Here is a 16013-nt window from a genome sequence, read left to right as displayed (position 1 = left end):
AATAACTTTGTTGCGTAGACATACCCTATAGATGTGGAGAGAGGGGGCAGCCTCTCCTACATTGTATCCTATGTCCACAGAACAGAGAGGGGGCACAACAGGACTTGGGATGAAAGGAGTTTGCTGGGTGCTTTTGGGAGTGAAGCAGTGCCAGGGCAGGAGTGAGCCTGCCTTAACCACACTGCATCACCACCCAGGAGCTACGTGCGGTAAACAGTGCCCAGTTGGAGCCCACAACCTGAAACCCTACCTTAGTCATGAACCCTTCCTGCACCCAAAGTCCTGGCTATAGCCCGAGACCCGTGCATCCAAACACCTTCCCAGAATCTACAACTAGAACCCCCTCTTACACCTCAACTGCCTGCCTCAAGCTCAGCTCAGAGCCCCTCTGGCACTCCAAATCCCTTAATTCAGGACCAGAGCCAGCACCCCAACTTGCTGCCCAGGTCTCCACCAGGAGGTATAGATTATGGTGGGGGGAAAAAAAAAAAAATCTCTATTTATTGGTTTTCTTAGATTCAGACTAACACGGCTACCTCTCTGATACATGGTTTTCTTAGATAATTTGTTTGATGAATGTTGATGGATTTTGATTTTTCCCCCCATCATTCATTTAATCAGTATTATAGAATCACTAGAACTGGAAGGGACCTCAAGAAATCAGGCCCAGTCCTCTGCCCTAACGGCAGGACCAAGCACCATCTTGGCCTTGCTGCAGCTTAAGCCCATTGCTTCTTCTCCTATCCTCAGCGGCCAAAGAGAACAATTCCCCCCCCCCCCCCCCCGCCCCTTCCCTGTGTCACTCTTTCAGATACCTGAAAACCACTATCATGTCGCCTCTCGGTCTTCTCTTTTCCAAACTAAACAAGCTCAGTTTCTTCAGCCTTCCCTCATAGCTCATGTTCTCTAGATAGTTAATCATTTCTGTTGCTCTTCTCTTCGTTTCTCCACATCTTTCTTGAAATGTGATGCCCAGAACTGAACACAATACTCCAATTGAGGCCTAATCAGCACAAGGTAAAGCAGAAGAATGACTTCTCCTGTCTTGCTCGCAATCAGGGTCGGCTCGAGCCATTCCTGCGCCCCAGGCAGGGGGCACACGACGCATGTGCAGCGCTGCCCCCGGGCACACGGCACATGCGTGGCCCCGCACTGCAGCTGTAAGGTGAGCAGCACGCTGGAATCGGGTGCACAGGTGCCTGATTGCAGCTCTAAGGGGCACCGCGCAGCCCCCAGCCAGCTCCCGATCTTGGGTGCATGGCGCCTGATGGCAGCTCTAAGAGGCACTGTGTGGCCGGGCGTACAGCGCCCCTTACAGCTGCCATCAGGCACCCCTCGTAGGTTGGCACCCCAGGCAGCTGCCCGGCTAGCCCCCGCCTTAATCCGGCCCTGCTTGCAATACTTCTCTTAATGCATCCCAGAATCATTATGTCAAGTGTCACACTGTTGACTCATTTAGCTTGTGGCTCACTGTGACCCCTAAATCCCTTTCCGCAGTACTATTTCCTAGACAGTCACTTCCCATTCTCTGTGTGAAACTGATTGTTCCTTCCTAAGTAGAGTACTTTGCATTTGTCCTTAGAAGCTTCATCCTGTTTACCTCAGACCGTTTCTCCAATTTGTCCCGATCATTTTGAATTATGACCTTATCTTCCAAAGCAGTTGCAACCCCTCCCAGCTTAGTATCACCTGCAAATTTAATAAGCGTACTCTGTGCCATCATCTAAATCGTTGATGAATATATTGAACAGAACTGGTCCCAAAACAGACTTCTGTGAAACCCCACTTGTTATGCCCTTCCAACATGATTGTCAAACATTAGTAACTACTCTCTGAGAATGGTTATCCACCCCATTATGCACCCACCCTCTAATAGCCCCATCTAAGTTGTATTTGCCTATTTATTGATAAAAGATCATGCAAGGCCATGTCATTATAAGTAAATGTGTCCTGCAAATGAAGTGTCTGACCATTTCCCATCAATTGTCAAGAAATTTATTCATTGTTTAGTATTCTGATACAGAAATAGAAACCGATATCTTTCATCGTTTCTCCCTATAAACTACTATATATTGGAGGGAATTTGTAAGTCTGTGTGTTCATCCATCTGTGAGTCTATTTATACAAGAACTCCTCCTAAACGGTAACAGCTAAAACCACCAAATCTGGTATACCGCTTTCTCTTATCATAACTTAAAGCAAGGTTGGAGCTTGGGATGTGTGTGGAATGTGATTGTTTCTCATTAAACAGAAAAGGAGAAGTGTAATAGCTGGGTCAATTATACTCATGAATGACCACAGGAGGGCAGCAACCATCCCAGCACAGGGATGAGCCTCTGTCCAGCAGCATGGCCCCCACTGCCCCAGGCCAGCCCCTGGAGAAGCTGATGACTGCCCCCAGCCCTCCTCTTGAGGCCCCACCCTCTGTCCTGGGAGTTCCACATTTCCCAATCCCCTGACCCGACTTCTGCACCCCCACCTCCTGCCCTGAACCCCTCCTCACACCAACCCTGACTCCCGCATCCGTCAACACTCCAAGCTTCCTGCCCTGAGCCCCCCACATCCCGAAGTCACTGCCCTGACTCCTGAAACCCTCCACGGCTCCAGCCTCCTGCCCTGAATGACCCAAGCAATGCTGCATAAGCCTTCTAGTAGATCATAAGTTACTGATTGTCCAACAGGGAATTTAGGTCCTCATCTTGCAAATATTTATCCACATGCTTAACTTTATGACAGGAGTAATCCTATGAAATTTGTTAGGCAGATACATAAGTATTCTCAGGATCCCAGATGATGATGAAATCCTATTTATGTCCCAGTGTAAGACTGATAGTTGGTTCATATGCTTGTGATTACACATTGATACAATTTTAGTTACAAAAAATTAGAAACAAAACATATGGGTTTTTCCATGTCCACATGCTACAGAAAACAAACATTGTTCGGGGGGGGGGGGGGGGGGAGAGAGAGAGAGAGAGAGAGAGAGAGAGAAGAGGGGACTCTAATCATCCCAATTTGAATAGTTAAATCTAAATTCTCAAATGGAATGAATAGGAATATTTATATCCATGGGCCCTAATCCTACAAATACAGATGCATGAATAGTTCCAACAGTACCACTGACCAGTGTGTAACTATTTGCCAAGTTAGATGCTATGTGGTGCTATTATTTTACTCAGTGTGCTATGGAAATATGTTGATTTACCATATTAAATGACAATACAGCACCTATCATTCCAGAATGTTTCATTACAAACCCTAGCCCAAAAATCAAAGGCCACTTAAATCAATGGGATTCTTTCCATTGACATCAATGGCTTTCACCAAGCTTCAAGCCTTTGACCAAATCATAGGGAAGGTGATGAATCATTCTGCTGTAACAGCAGTAGCTTAAGACACTCTTCCAGAATTCTTCCAAGGGCTCAGGTTTGTGCAGCAGGTTTGTGTAGGAGCTTCAAACTTTGAAACGGTCCATCATGCATTTCCTCTCTAATGCTGACCCAGGTCTGCTGCTCGGTGCAGAGGTGACACCAGTGTACCCCAAATTCATCCCTCTTTGTATAAGATAGTGCTACTGCTGGCTCCAAGCTAGCACAGGGCTTACACTCCTTATCTATACCGTGGCTGTGCCTTGTACAGGGTATGAAAGAGAGGCTAAGACTCCTCATGGCATATTCTATCCTTCTTGTGCCCCATGTATTGACTGCCAAAACTGGGTTATACTTCACATGCCAGCATGTACATACCATATATCATTTAACTTACAAATGAAATGCTGACACCAATAAGGTAAAAGAGGTCAATCAGGCTATGTCTGCATTGCAGCTTTATTTTGAAATAACAAAGTACGTGTTTATACAGCAAGCCCGTTATTTTGAAATAATTTTGAAATAACGGACTTCTTACTCTGACTTCTGTAACCCTCATTTCACAAGGAGTAAGGGAAATCAAATGGACAGTGTTTTTTCTTCAACTTCCTGCTATACAGACAGCGCCAAAAGCCAAATTAAGCTATTTCAACTTCAGCTATTCAATTAATAGAACTGAAGTTGCGTAGCTTAATTTGACTTTTGCCCACAGTGTAGCTGTTCCCTCACTATTTTACATAATAAGATGTAACTTCATCTGGTCACAGCATTTCCAACTAAATGAAATTTCAAAGCCAAAATGTCATCAGCTAAGTTTTCATTGGTACAGATTTTTAGATCCAGGACTCTCTCGTCCAAAGTTACCAAAGAAAAACTAAAAATCTTGTATTCTCTAGCATGGCCATTGGCCTGGGATGTGGGAGACCTACCTTCAAACCTGTTCTGTCTGGTTCAGAGTGATCGGGTCCAGAGTGATCTGGATGAAAAGGACTGTTCTGACTCAGGCAGGCTAATCTACATCTCAGGCCAGTACCCATGTTACCAGACTAGAGAATGTGAACATTTGTTTTTAATCAACAGGAGTTACTTTGAACTTAAAGCTCAGTTTTTAATCAAAAATGGACTTTTTAAAGATAAAAAGTCAATTAAAATGTTTGAAATATTTGATTTAGTTCCAGTCCAAAATGAAGAAAATTTAAAAACCTTGAAAGTTGCTGTGAAATGGAATTGTTACCCTCTAGTCAGCCCTAATTGTGATGGATTTGATAGTCAATGTTTTCACTGTTGTTTTCTAGGTAAATAGACTGTAGTCATTCCAGATTGTAATTTGGACAGCAAAGCAAAACTGACATTACTACTCAAGAAAGATTAAAGTACCAGGGAATTGTTATAAGTGGTCAAAAGTTTGGTTAGATGCCTTGTTTTATTATCTTTCTATAATTATAAAGGGATAAAAACAAGATTTTTTTTAAAGTAAACTACTAGAAGTTTATATTCTGTAATACATCACAAAACCAGAGGGAAAATGCAGTAAGACTATGGCCTGTTCTTGTCACTCGTTCACTTATGTAGAAGCTGTAGAAACCATTTCATATTTAGCTAGAAGCCATCTTGTATAACAAAAACCATTTCAGCTTTTCTCTCAAGCACATAGACCAGAGTGAACTTTCCGTCACCCCGTGAGAAGAGGCCTACAGGATGGGCTATTGGTATGTGTTAATTAGGCTGGTTAGGACAGGAGTTGCACTCCCTTGTACCTGTCCGCCATCTTGTTGATAAGGCTTTGTTTTTCCAAGTTTAATTGAGGATTTCTGTAATTGGATGCCCTGACGTCAGACTGTTTGGCTAAGGGTATAAAGATACTAGGATTGATTGCATTAGCCAGCCTTACTGGGCCCGGCTCTGCTGGGATCACGTTTGGCTCATGCTGTGCTTTATTAATTAATAAAGCTGTTTGTTAGCTGCCTAAACAGAGAGGAGCGGTTTTTTTTTGCTTCAACACTTAGCACAGTGAAACTCCTCTCTCAAATTTTATCATTTTCCTATTCTATTCACCAGTGCTTGTGTTTTATTAAATCACTTCTCATTTTATCTGCCCCATTTTCAAAATTGAAAGGTTTTCTATTGCTGCATTAATTTGTCACTTCCCAACCTAAATACAAGTCACTCCGCAGACTGAAACATAATTGAATGATATGGAATTAAACATCATGACCATTATTTTTCACAACAGTGAAAATTTAAACTGTAAACTCACTGCAAAATTACTACTTCTCAACTAAAGAAAGGGCTATTAAGCCCATTTCAATCTCTCACAAAGAGCCCAAAGGATACTAGCCCTGCCCCCATATCCCATTTGCTTTACAATTATCACCATCTTATAGGTGATAATTTGTAAAGTTATAAGAGGTTGGCAAAGGGTTGAAAATAGTTCTCCTAAGAAAATGGACAGCTTAAGTTTTCCTAATTACAAGTCTTGACAGAGAATCTACTCACGTAATTTGCTAATAACAGGAAGAAGTCCACCCCATGTATGCAAATACTCTGCTCTGAAGCCATCCAAAGAAAACAACAACACTGGGGGTTTTGTAAACCTGAGCAAACAGAGATAAGAATATTAAAGGAAAAACATCAGATTTAATATGTGCATGGAGGGGTTTTTTTAGGTGAAAAACAGCTATACAGTTGTTCATTAATTATCACAATTGCCAAAAAAATTTCAAAGCTTATTTGCTGAAAGATGCATTTTCAGTTGTCCAGAAACTAGAAAGACTTAAGTGCATGCTTAAGTCTAAGCATTCGACCTGTCCTGTTGAAGAAGTCTGTGGGATTATTCAGATGAGTAAAGTTTGGCACATGCTTGAGTATTTATAGGATCAGAGCATTATTCTACTCTGGATCACTGGAACTCACCCAATGCAACACAAAACAAAGAATTCAGAGTGATTTATAATATACACAAGTATGATAAGGAAACATAAATTATTGTTTAAGTATGTCTATATTAGGAAACATGTAGACATAGCCTCAAAATGCTAAAAGTACAGTTGCTATAGAGACCACAAAATGATTCTATTAGCTCAATGTGAGCACTGGGAAAGATCCACTTACACTCTTGTTTATTCCCAGGAATGGAAAAAACATGCAATTTTTATGTGTTAGCATTTGTGAGGGGGAAGCATTGACTGAACAGTAGCAGCATTTTGATTAGATGCAGAGGGAGCAAACAGCTCTCACAATGTTGTGTGCAATCAGCACCCACCACATTTCATGTGCCCGCCCTTTAAGTGTGTTTCACCTTTGTAATACCAGTATTATAGAATCAAAGGGTTGGAAAAGACCTCAGGAGGTCATCGAATCCAACCCCCTGCTAAAAGCAGGACTAACCCTGACTAAATCATCTCAGCCAAGGCTTTGTCAAGCTGGGACTTAAAAACCGCTGGGGATAGAGATTCCATTACCTTCTTAGGTTACCCATTCCAGGGCTTCACCACACTCCTAATGAAACAGCTTTTCCTAATATCCAACCTAGACCCTCCTCCCCCACTGCAACTTTAGACCATTGTTCCTTGTTCTTCATCTGTCACAACTGAGAACAGCTATTCTCCATCCTATTTTGAACCCCCCTTTAGGTAGTTGAAGGCTGCTATCAAATCCCCCCCCCCCTCACTCTTCTCTTCTGTAGACTAAATAAGCCCAAATCCCTCAGTCTCTCATAAGTCATGTGCTCCACCCCCCTAATAATTGCCCTCTGCTGGACTTTCTCCAATGCATCCTCATGCCTTCATAATGGGGGCCCCAGAATTGGATACAATAGTCCAGATGTGGCCTCACCAGTGTCAAAGGGGAATAATCACTTCCTTAGATCTGCAGGCAATGCTCCTACTAATGCAAACCAATATGCCATTAGCCTTCTTGGCTACAAGGGTACACCGTTCACTCATATCCAGCTTCTTATCCAGTATAATCTCCAGGTCCTTTTCTGCTGAACTGCTGCTTCACCAGTTGGTCCACAGCCTGTAGCAATGCTTGGGATTCTTCCATCCCAAGTGCAGGCCTGTGTACCTGAATCGCATCAGATTTATTTTGGTCCAATCCTCCAATTTGTCTAGGTCATTCTGGACCCTAGCCCTACTCTTCAGCATATCTAGCTCTCCTCCTATCTTAGTGGAAAAAGGAAAACACTACATAGACAAAAGCCAGGGAGATTTGGCAACCCTATGCACAGGCAGCTCTATAGAGGACATTCTATGCATATTTAATGAAGAAATTTGCATATTGTGGATATTTCGCATAGGATTGTAAAATTCCATTTATGGTTCATACACCTTCCACCGAGCAGTGGTGGTGTGTATGACATAAAACTGTCCCAAATCTAGCACCTATTGGGATATCATCTGGAATTGCTGAATTAGGTGGGTAGATTCTAGGGTGCATGGGTTGCTGGGTGCTGGAGTTTGTAAGGAAATTGAGTAGTTGCCTAAGCGCTGCTTAGGAGGCACTGACATAGGTAAGCAGTAGGAGTTCAATGAGTGCTGGCATTGTGTTATCTTGGAGGACAGCTATGTCTGGTTGATATCAGTACTATACCCCTTTACATTCTGGCCCTGCTAGTAGAAATGTTAGATGCTGCTGCCACCCCTTAATTTCCTCTCACTGCTGCTTACCCCTTCCCTGCTCAGCTCCCACAGTGAAAACGGCCACAGGAGAGTAATGTGAACCACCTGACTGCCTGTCTCCATGATTCATAGCAACCAAAAGAACTAGCTGCTGCTGCTGCAGTTCACAGGTAAGCCTAGGGACATTAAATCTAGTTTAATCAACTAATCATATAATTGATGGATTTTCCATCAACCAGTCAATTAGTCGATAAGCAGGGGAGCTGTAGCAGGGTTAGCTCCCAGCCCTGGGAGCTAACCCCTCTGCAGCTCTGCCTTTTAAATGTATTAAGAGCCAACAGGCTCTTAATACATTTAAAAGGCTGAAGTGCAGCAGAGGGCAGTACCTCCAGCACTGGCTCCTGCTCCCCCCTTGCTGCCTCTAAAAGAGGCAGCAAGTGGGGGGGAAGCGACTAACCAAGGAACTAATTGACTAACCAATAAGCTTTTGCTTATTGGATAGTTAACTAGCTGCTTACATCCCTAGGTCAGCTAGAGTAAGATTCAGGCAGGGATGAGAGGGCATGCAAAATTAATGACATTTGATAGCTCTGACTAATACTTGGATTGACTTTCCTATGCCTCTCTAGCTGGTTGAATGGAGTACAGTTATTTTTAGTTCATAAGCCTGGAATACCTTCCATAACAAAAAATTAGTTACCTTAGAAGGCCCAATGCTGCATTATTCTGATGTGGCAACAGTGAGCACCTAACAACATGCAGGACTGGAAATTTATGGGAGATTCTTATAAAATGTTTCTTGTACATTGAACTCTATATCAAGATAAAAAGACCTACTATTACTGAGACACTATAGATAATAACAGCCTGTCATTACTATTCAGACACTGCTGAAGGGAGAATTGGTTGGCTTGTTTGTAAACTGAGATCATTATCCTTAAAAATATTGTTAAAAATGTAAACTTCCAGGTAAAAATAAACTATCCTTACCCTGCTGGACACTGGGGCTCACTAATGTCCTCACATTGTTCTTCGACCCAACTTTTCTCTCCTAAAATAGGTATAATCACATTAAGAAATAGTGTACAGTTCTCATATTCAATAAAACTGATCTGTGAAATGATCATCAACATTTCGACATTTCAGGGGGGGGGGGGGAAGAGAAAGGGGAGGAGAATAGCAAAAATCTTTTCTTTCAGTTTTCACACCATTAGAAAGCCAGGCCATTTCTTAGGTGGCATCATCATTACTTCTAGTCACCTGAATACTAAAAACTTTGTGACCATTAGCAAAAAGTTGGCCAGAAATCAAACAAGGATAACAAGATGTGAAAAGAAGAAACAACTAGAGCATGCTCTACACAAGCTTTATACTGTTGTTATTCCTGTTAAGAGTAAGACTAAGGACTAAAAATGTTACAATTAACATTGTCTCCTAACTTTTCCTACTGTTCCTTTCAAACAAGGAGGGTGTGGTTGGGAAGATAAGGTGGAAATTTACCTTGGCACATTATATAATAATTGACACAACAATCTTTGTTTTCCACACAATCATCTGAGCAGGAACAATGATAGTCCTTCTGCCTCTTCTCTCCACACCGGAACTTATTGCAGGTCCATATATGAGCTACAATCAGAAATCAAATGTAAAAGCTTCCACTTTTAGTTCTTGTTTACATGCATAAGTAACATAAAAATTAAGCATTAAATTCTGCCTCCTGATCCACATGAAAAGATATGTTTTGAGGAGTTCACACATGCATAACAGCAGAATCTGACCTTTCAAGAAAGCAGTAACAGATATTTCTAATAACATCACATTTAGTTATACTGCCAAAGAGCTAGGAGGACAATAAAAGGCAGCCTTTTACCGATTTTCCGAAGTATGGCAATTTATATCATTTGTTAAGCAAGCAGGCTTAATTCAGCCTTGTTCTCATAGCAAGTCTAAGCAACATGGTGTTTAAACTGCCATTTTTTGAGAAGTAACGTTGGTTCAAACCAAGGGGTTTGATTCGAACTAACGCATCCCAGAGAGCACTTCCTGGTTCAAATCAGCTGGCGAGCAGAATAGTGTGTGGGCGAGATTATGCTAATGAAGTGCAGGATATTTAAATCCCCTCTTCATTAGCAATTTCGGTTGGCTACATTTGCATCCCTAGTTCTAACTAGGGAGCAAGCATAGATATAGCCTCACTGGGGATGCTAACTCATTAGATATTAGAAATACATGAGCTGTTTCCCTCCTTACCTGGCTGTATGCATGTTTCCTGGAAATCTAAGCAGCAGTTTCCAAGTTCAACACAATTTCTATCACAGCGGCAGCTTCCAAATGTCCTCTCGAAGCAACGGCCTTTGCAGGTTTTGACTGAAATATTGGACAGAGTCATTGCTTTCAGTAATCGCAGTATTAGGCACTTGGCAGCTAGTAGCAAAAAGTAGGGCAGAACGCAAACAATGGAACAACATGTAAATATTTGCTAAGGATAGAAAACTAGACCCTGTGCAAGATACAAATTTTGTATTAATTATGACTATTTCAGTTAGGGGTATGATTAAGTATTACATTTAGCATTCCTTCATGTCTTTTCTATTCTTTCTTTCAAACAAGCAGTGTGTTGCTTTTGGGATGCTGGTTGGGAATTGGAGGTGGAAATTTAGATGTTGATGGCTAAACATTAATACTGCACTAAATTGGTGAATGTGCCATAGAAGATCATTGTCGGGAGTGGCACAGCTATATTATACCACCTTTTAGCTACATGTATTATTCTAGTTTTCTAGTAAATTGGGATTACCTCAAATTAGGTATCACAGGGACTGGTTTACTAAATGTGTTATATGTTATGTGGTGGTGTGTGTGTAGCTGATTTATTTCCTGATAATTAAAATCACATATACTAAGCCCTCTTTCCCCACAAATGAAATTTAATGTTGATAAATGTAAAGTAATGCACACGGGAAAAAATAATCCCAACGATACATACAATATGATGGGGACTCATTTAGCTATAACTTCTCAAGAGAGATCGGTGTGTAGCAGCAATCAAAAAAGCAAACAGAATGTTAGGAATCATAAAAAAGGGGATAGAGAATAAAACAGAAAATATCTTATTGTCTCTATATAAAACCATGGTACTCCTACATCTTGAATACTGCATATAGATGTGGTCACCTCTTCTTAAAAAAAAAAAAAAAAAAAAAAAAAGATATATTGGCATTGGAAAAGGTTCAGAAGAGGGCAACAAAATGATTAGGAGTTTAGAACGGGTCCCTAGGAAGAGAGATTAAAAAGACTTTTTTTTTCTAAGCTGAAAAGTCTAAGAGACTAAGGGGAGATATAATAGAAATCCATAAAATTCTGACTGGTATGGAAAAAGTGAATAAGAAAAGTTATTTACTTATTCCTGCAATATAAGAATTAGGGGTCACCAAATGAAATTAATAGGCAGCAGGTTTAAAACAAACAAGAGGAAGTTTTTCTTCACTCAGTGCTCAGTCAATCTCTGGAACTTCTTGCCAGAGAATGTGGTGAAGGCTAGGACTTTAACAGGGTTCAAAAAAGAGCTAGATAGATTCTTGGAGGTTAGGTCCATCAATGGCTATTAGCCAGCATGGGTAGGAATGGTGTCCCTAGCCTCTGTTTCTCTGGAGGTGGGTGATAGGGGAGGCATCATGTCAGGATTACCTGTTGTATTCCCTCCCACTGGGGCATCTGGTATTGGCCACTGTCAGCAGACAGGGTACTGGGCTGAATGGACCACTAGTCTGACCCAGTATGGCCATTCTTATGTTCGTATCTACAAAGGTCTGACATAAGTATTTCACAGTTATTAAGAAAAAGGAAAACAGGAAAAGAATGGAAGTCAGCTACTGAATCAAGTGTCCACCTCAACTCTCTCTCACAGTTTAAATCAGTTAGGAACAAATTCTGTCGTCTCTGCAAAGCCAAAGGAAAATGGTGGAACAATACCAAACAGATTCCGGGGGGGGGGGATTTAACAGTAATTGTATTATCAGGGTAAATACTATTATGGGATTATTGGCTGAGCCTGCAAAGGCCTTATATTCAAAGGTATTTCTGTGTTCTGAGTCTGGACACAATTTTTTACAACTCACTCCCTGTTGGATTTCTTTCATGGAGCATTTATTCATTTCATTCGTGAAGTTGTTTCATCTGTTTCAGCGCCTAGATTACCTCCTACCAGTCCCTATCAAAGCCAAACCTTATAATGGAGGAAGGAGAAGGGAAAACACCAATACATTAGGAGAATTCCATAGAAAATCCCCACAGGAAAGTCCTCTGACTCACAGGCTGGCATTTGAAACTACTTCAGGTAAGGCAAGTCATAAAAAAATTCGTGATCAATTTTAAAAAAAGAAATCACATTAATTACCATCTCTTGAACAGCTAGGCTTCAGTCCAAATATACACCCTAGGATTATGGTTAGCACACAGGCAGAAAGTACCTGTAATATAGTAAAGAAAATAAAAAACAGAGTTAAGTGTAACTGTAGGATAGTTTTGAAACCTCTCTTTTAGGTAATGAAAATGTAGTTGCCCCTTCTATATGAAAGCATGTTAGCCTGCAGAAGCTAATAAATGTGAAAATTAGAGGACCAATTGCATAGCCATTACTCACACAAATAGTCTTTACTTGTGCAAGTAATTCTGCTGATTTCAATGAGACCATTCACATGAGTCAAGATGAGAGGACTGGCCCCTTCCTTCTTTTATCTTCCTAATAAAAATATTAGCACTGTCCTATGTCAAATCCTTACAATGTTTTTCCTTCCCCAAAATGAAAAGGTTGGCTTTTAATGTTTCTGTGACTGGTGCTAAGAATGGACCACAGTGACAATGGCACATCCAGGGCAGATTCCAAGAAATAGGGCAGATGCACTCCAAAAACTGGCGGTTTATTCTATAATTAGATTTCTATAAAATTCATCATACTAGTACAAAACATAGTTATCAAGAAGCTAAAATACAGTGCCCCTTAGGCATTCCACCCCTTAGTTCCCATCTGGAAATATTGGTATTTTATAATGAGAATTACTGAAAACACAGTTCACCACATGAGAGGTTCTACCAATCCCAAAAGGATCAGACACTTACCCCAGTCAATATGTTTTAAGATTTACCCAAATATCACAAATCCTTAATAACTAACTGAAACTGTATTAAGAAAAGACAAGAGTTACTGAAAGATCAAAGAATCATATACAGTACAAGAGATTGACAAGTCCTGAGTTGTGTCAGATAGTGAATTTGCTGGCTTCCACACAAGTCTTTCTGGAAACATTGCAGCAGGTCAGAATCCAAAGGCAGCTTATATGCAAAGTCCATTTGATTCTTTTTATGTGTTTCCCAGGGTATTCCAGATAACGTATTGGAATGCCTTAATCACAGGTTTTAACATTTCCTTGTTTAAAGTCAACAGATTAGAAATGCAAAATGAGATCCAGGTTTCTGGATGAAATTGGCTCTCATGTTTAAGCACAACCTGTGACTGGGGCTCCTTCTTTTTTGAGCACACAGTGCAGGAGAATGAACCAGTGGCAGTATGGCTGATCTAGTTAGGTCCTGTGATGCTGTTGCTGGTGTATATATGTGGGCAGAGTTGGCACTGAGGTTTGTTGCATGGATTGGTTCCTGAGTTAGAGTTATTATGGTGCAGTGTAGAGCTGCTGGTGAGAATACGCTTCAGGTTGGCGGGTTGTCTGTCCACAGGTTCATTCTCATGTACATCTACTAACGTAATATATGCCATCATGTGCCAACAATGCCCCACTGCTATATACAATCGGCCAAACTGGACAGTCCCTACGTAAAAGAATCAATGGACACAAATCAGATATTAGGAATGGCAACATACAAAAACCTGTAGGGGAACACTTCAATCTCCCTGGACACACAATTGCAGATCTAAAGGTAGCCATCCTGCAGCAAAAAAACTTCAGGACCAGACTTCAAAGAGAAACTGCTGAGCTACAGTTCATCTTCAAGTTTGACACAATCAACTCTGGATTAAACAAAGACTGTGAATGGCTAGCTAACTACAAAAGCAGCTTCTCCTCTCTTGGAATTCACACCTCCAGATCAGCTACTAGAAGTAGGCCTCATCCTCCCTGATTGGATCCACCTTGTCATCTCCAGCCTGATTCTGGCCTGCATATTTATACCTGCCTCTGGAAATTTCCCACTACTTGCATCTGATGAAGTGGGTCTTTGTCCACGAAAGCTTATGCTCCAACACTTCAGTTAGTCTATAAGGTGCCACAGGACTCCTCGCCGCTTTTGATATACATAGAGGAAGTGCCTACATTTCTTTATAATAGGAATAGATAAGCTGAATACATTACAGGTAATATTATGAATTTTTGGCTGTGCTTCTCATCTTTGATCTTCAGTCCCTGCTCTCAAACTCCTCTCTTTACATTTGATGCAAAGCCAATCACATTCCAGGCACATCCTATTGTGCTGGCACAACCAAACACTGACCTTGCTTTAAGTTATGAGAAGAGGAAGTTGCATACCAAATTTGATGGTCCTAGCTCTTACCATGTAGGAGGAGTTCTTGAACAAACGGACTTGCAGATGGACGGACACACACACACACACACACACACACTCTGTAAAATATATAGTAGATATGCTGAACAGTCCTGGGCCCAATATGACCCTTGGAGGACACCAATATTTACCTCCTCTCCATTCTGAAAACTGATCCTTAATTCTTACCCTTTGTTTCCTCTCCTTCAACCAATTTCTGATTCATGAAAGGACCTTCCCTCTTATCCCATGATAGCTTAGCTTGCGTAAGAGCCTTTGGTGAGGAACGTTATCAGAGGCTTTCTGAAAATCTGTGTACACTATATCCTTGTCCACATGCTTGTTGACCCCTCAAAGAATTCTAGTAGATTGGGGAGGCATGATTTCTCTTTACAAAAATTCAGAAATTGAAAAAAAAAAAAACCCTCTGAATTTCAATATCCAATCTATTAAGAAATTATATGTAAAAAAAATACATGGATGCTGTACAGTACATCAGGTTTACACAGCCACTGACTATTGACACTTCAACAATACCAGCTCATATTAATTTAAAAGAAACATTTAGAAAGAATCAATGACTGTGATACCCAAGCCATACCAAAAAAATCAAATGTAAATACAGTACTACCACTTTAGAGCTGGTAGTACTAATATTACGTTTTTTGAAAAACAATCTGAAGAAGTTTAAATAAAACCTAGACTAGGCACAAATGCCATATCACCAGTGATTTTGGCAGCTAACTGCCTTGTCTTCTACTCCAAATAAATATATATACACAACTCATCTTAACATGCATGACCCAGAATAGGATTCTGGTCATCAGAGTAAATGAATCCTTCCTTGTGGTCAGGAAGTCTAACTCAAATAGTAATGTTACTGTTGAATTGCACTGATTCATGTTCTGAGGTCCTCATGCATGCCACATTTAGGCAGCTTCACAGCACCCACAAACCACAAAACACATTACTAAAACATTACTGTTTAAGACAAGCCAGAAAATCACTGTTAATACACAGCATGGAAAAAAACAGGCCAGATCCTTATCTGGTGAGCTACGCTGATTTTTAACCAAGCACCTGCAAATTTGTATTCTCCTTGGATATTTATTTACTGAAATTTTTAAATTAGACATCTTTTTAAGTCACACTACCATAAAAAGTACTTTTTTCAGGCCTGTGATGTTGTATAACAATCAATTCTATTATAGAATCTTAAGACTATTGCATTTGCTTTCCTTAGCTTAAAAGTAAGGCTCGCTGAAGAGGCCTGGATGTCTCAGTAGCTTCATAATGGGACAATTCACCCACAAAATGACAGTTAACTCCAACACAGCAAAAGAAAATTGTTACCTCCTAATATTTAGCAACTTATGTGGCTCTGAATTAAGGGTACCTAGCACCCACTATAGTCAATAGGAGCCTTTCCATTGACTTCAGTGGGGTTTGGAGCAGGCCCCCATTTCTACAA

General features: G+C 40.8%; 1 protein-coding gene across 1 annotated transcript in view; it reads right to left on the bottom strand.

The window, feature by feature from the left end:
• The window catches only part of ENPP1 (ectonucleotide pyrophosphatase/phosphodiesterase 1), a 69644-nt gene that overhangs the window by 40597 nt on the left and 13034 nt on the right, over window positions 1-16013 (bottom strand). The window contains exons 2-6 of the mRNA XM_006127287.4: window positions 12384-12456; window positions 10238-10354; window positions 9488-9613; window positions 8978-9038; window positions 5865-5962 (exon numbers count right to left, since the gene is read on the bottom strand). Of these exons, the coding sequence (XP_006127349.2) occupies window positions 5865-5962; window positions 8978-9038; window positions 9488-9613; window positions 10238-10354; window positions 12384-12456 (475 nt within the window). The remainder of the gene's footprint in view (window positions 1-5864; window positions 5963-8977; window positions 9039-9487; window positions 9614-10237; window positions 10355-12383; window positions 12457-16013) is intronic.

The sequence above is a fragment of the Pelodiscus sinensis genome, chromosome 3, assembly GCF_049634645.1.
Source record: "Pelodiscus sinensis isolate JC-2024 chromosome 3, ASM4963464v1, whole genome shotgun sequence".
Taxonomy (NCBI): domain Eukaryota; kingdom Metazoa; phylum Chordata; order Testudines; family Trionychidae; genus Pelodiscus; species Pelodiscus sinensis.
This window is presented reverse-complemented; position numbering and strand designations above follow the sequence as displayed.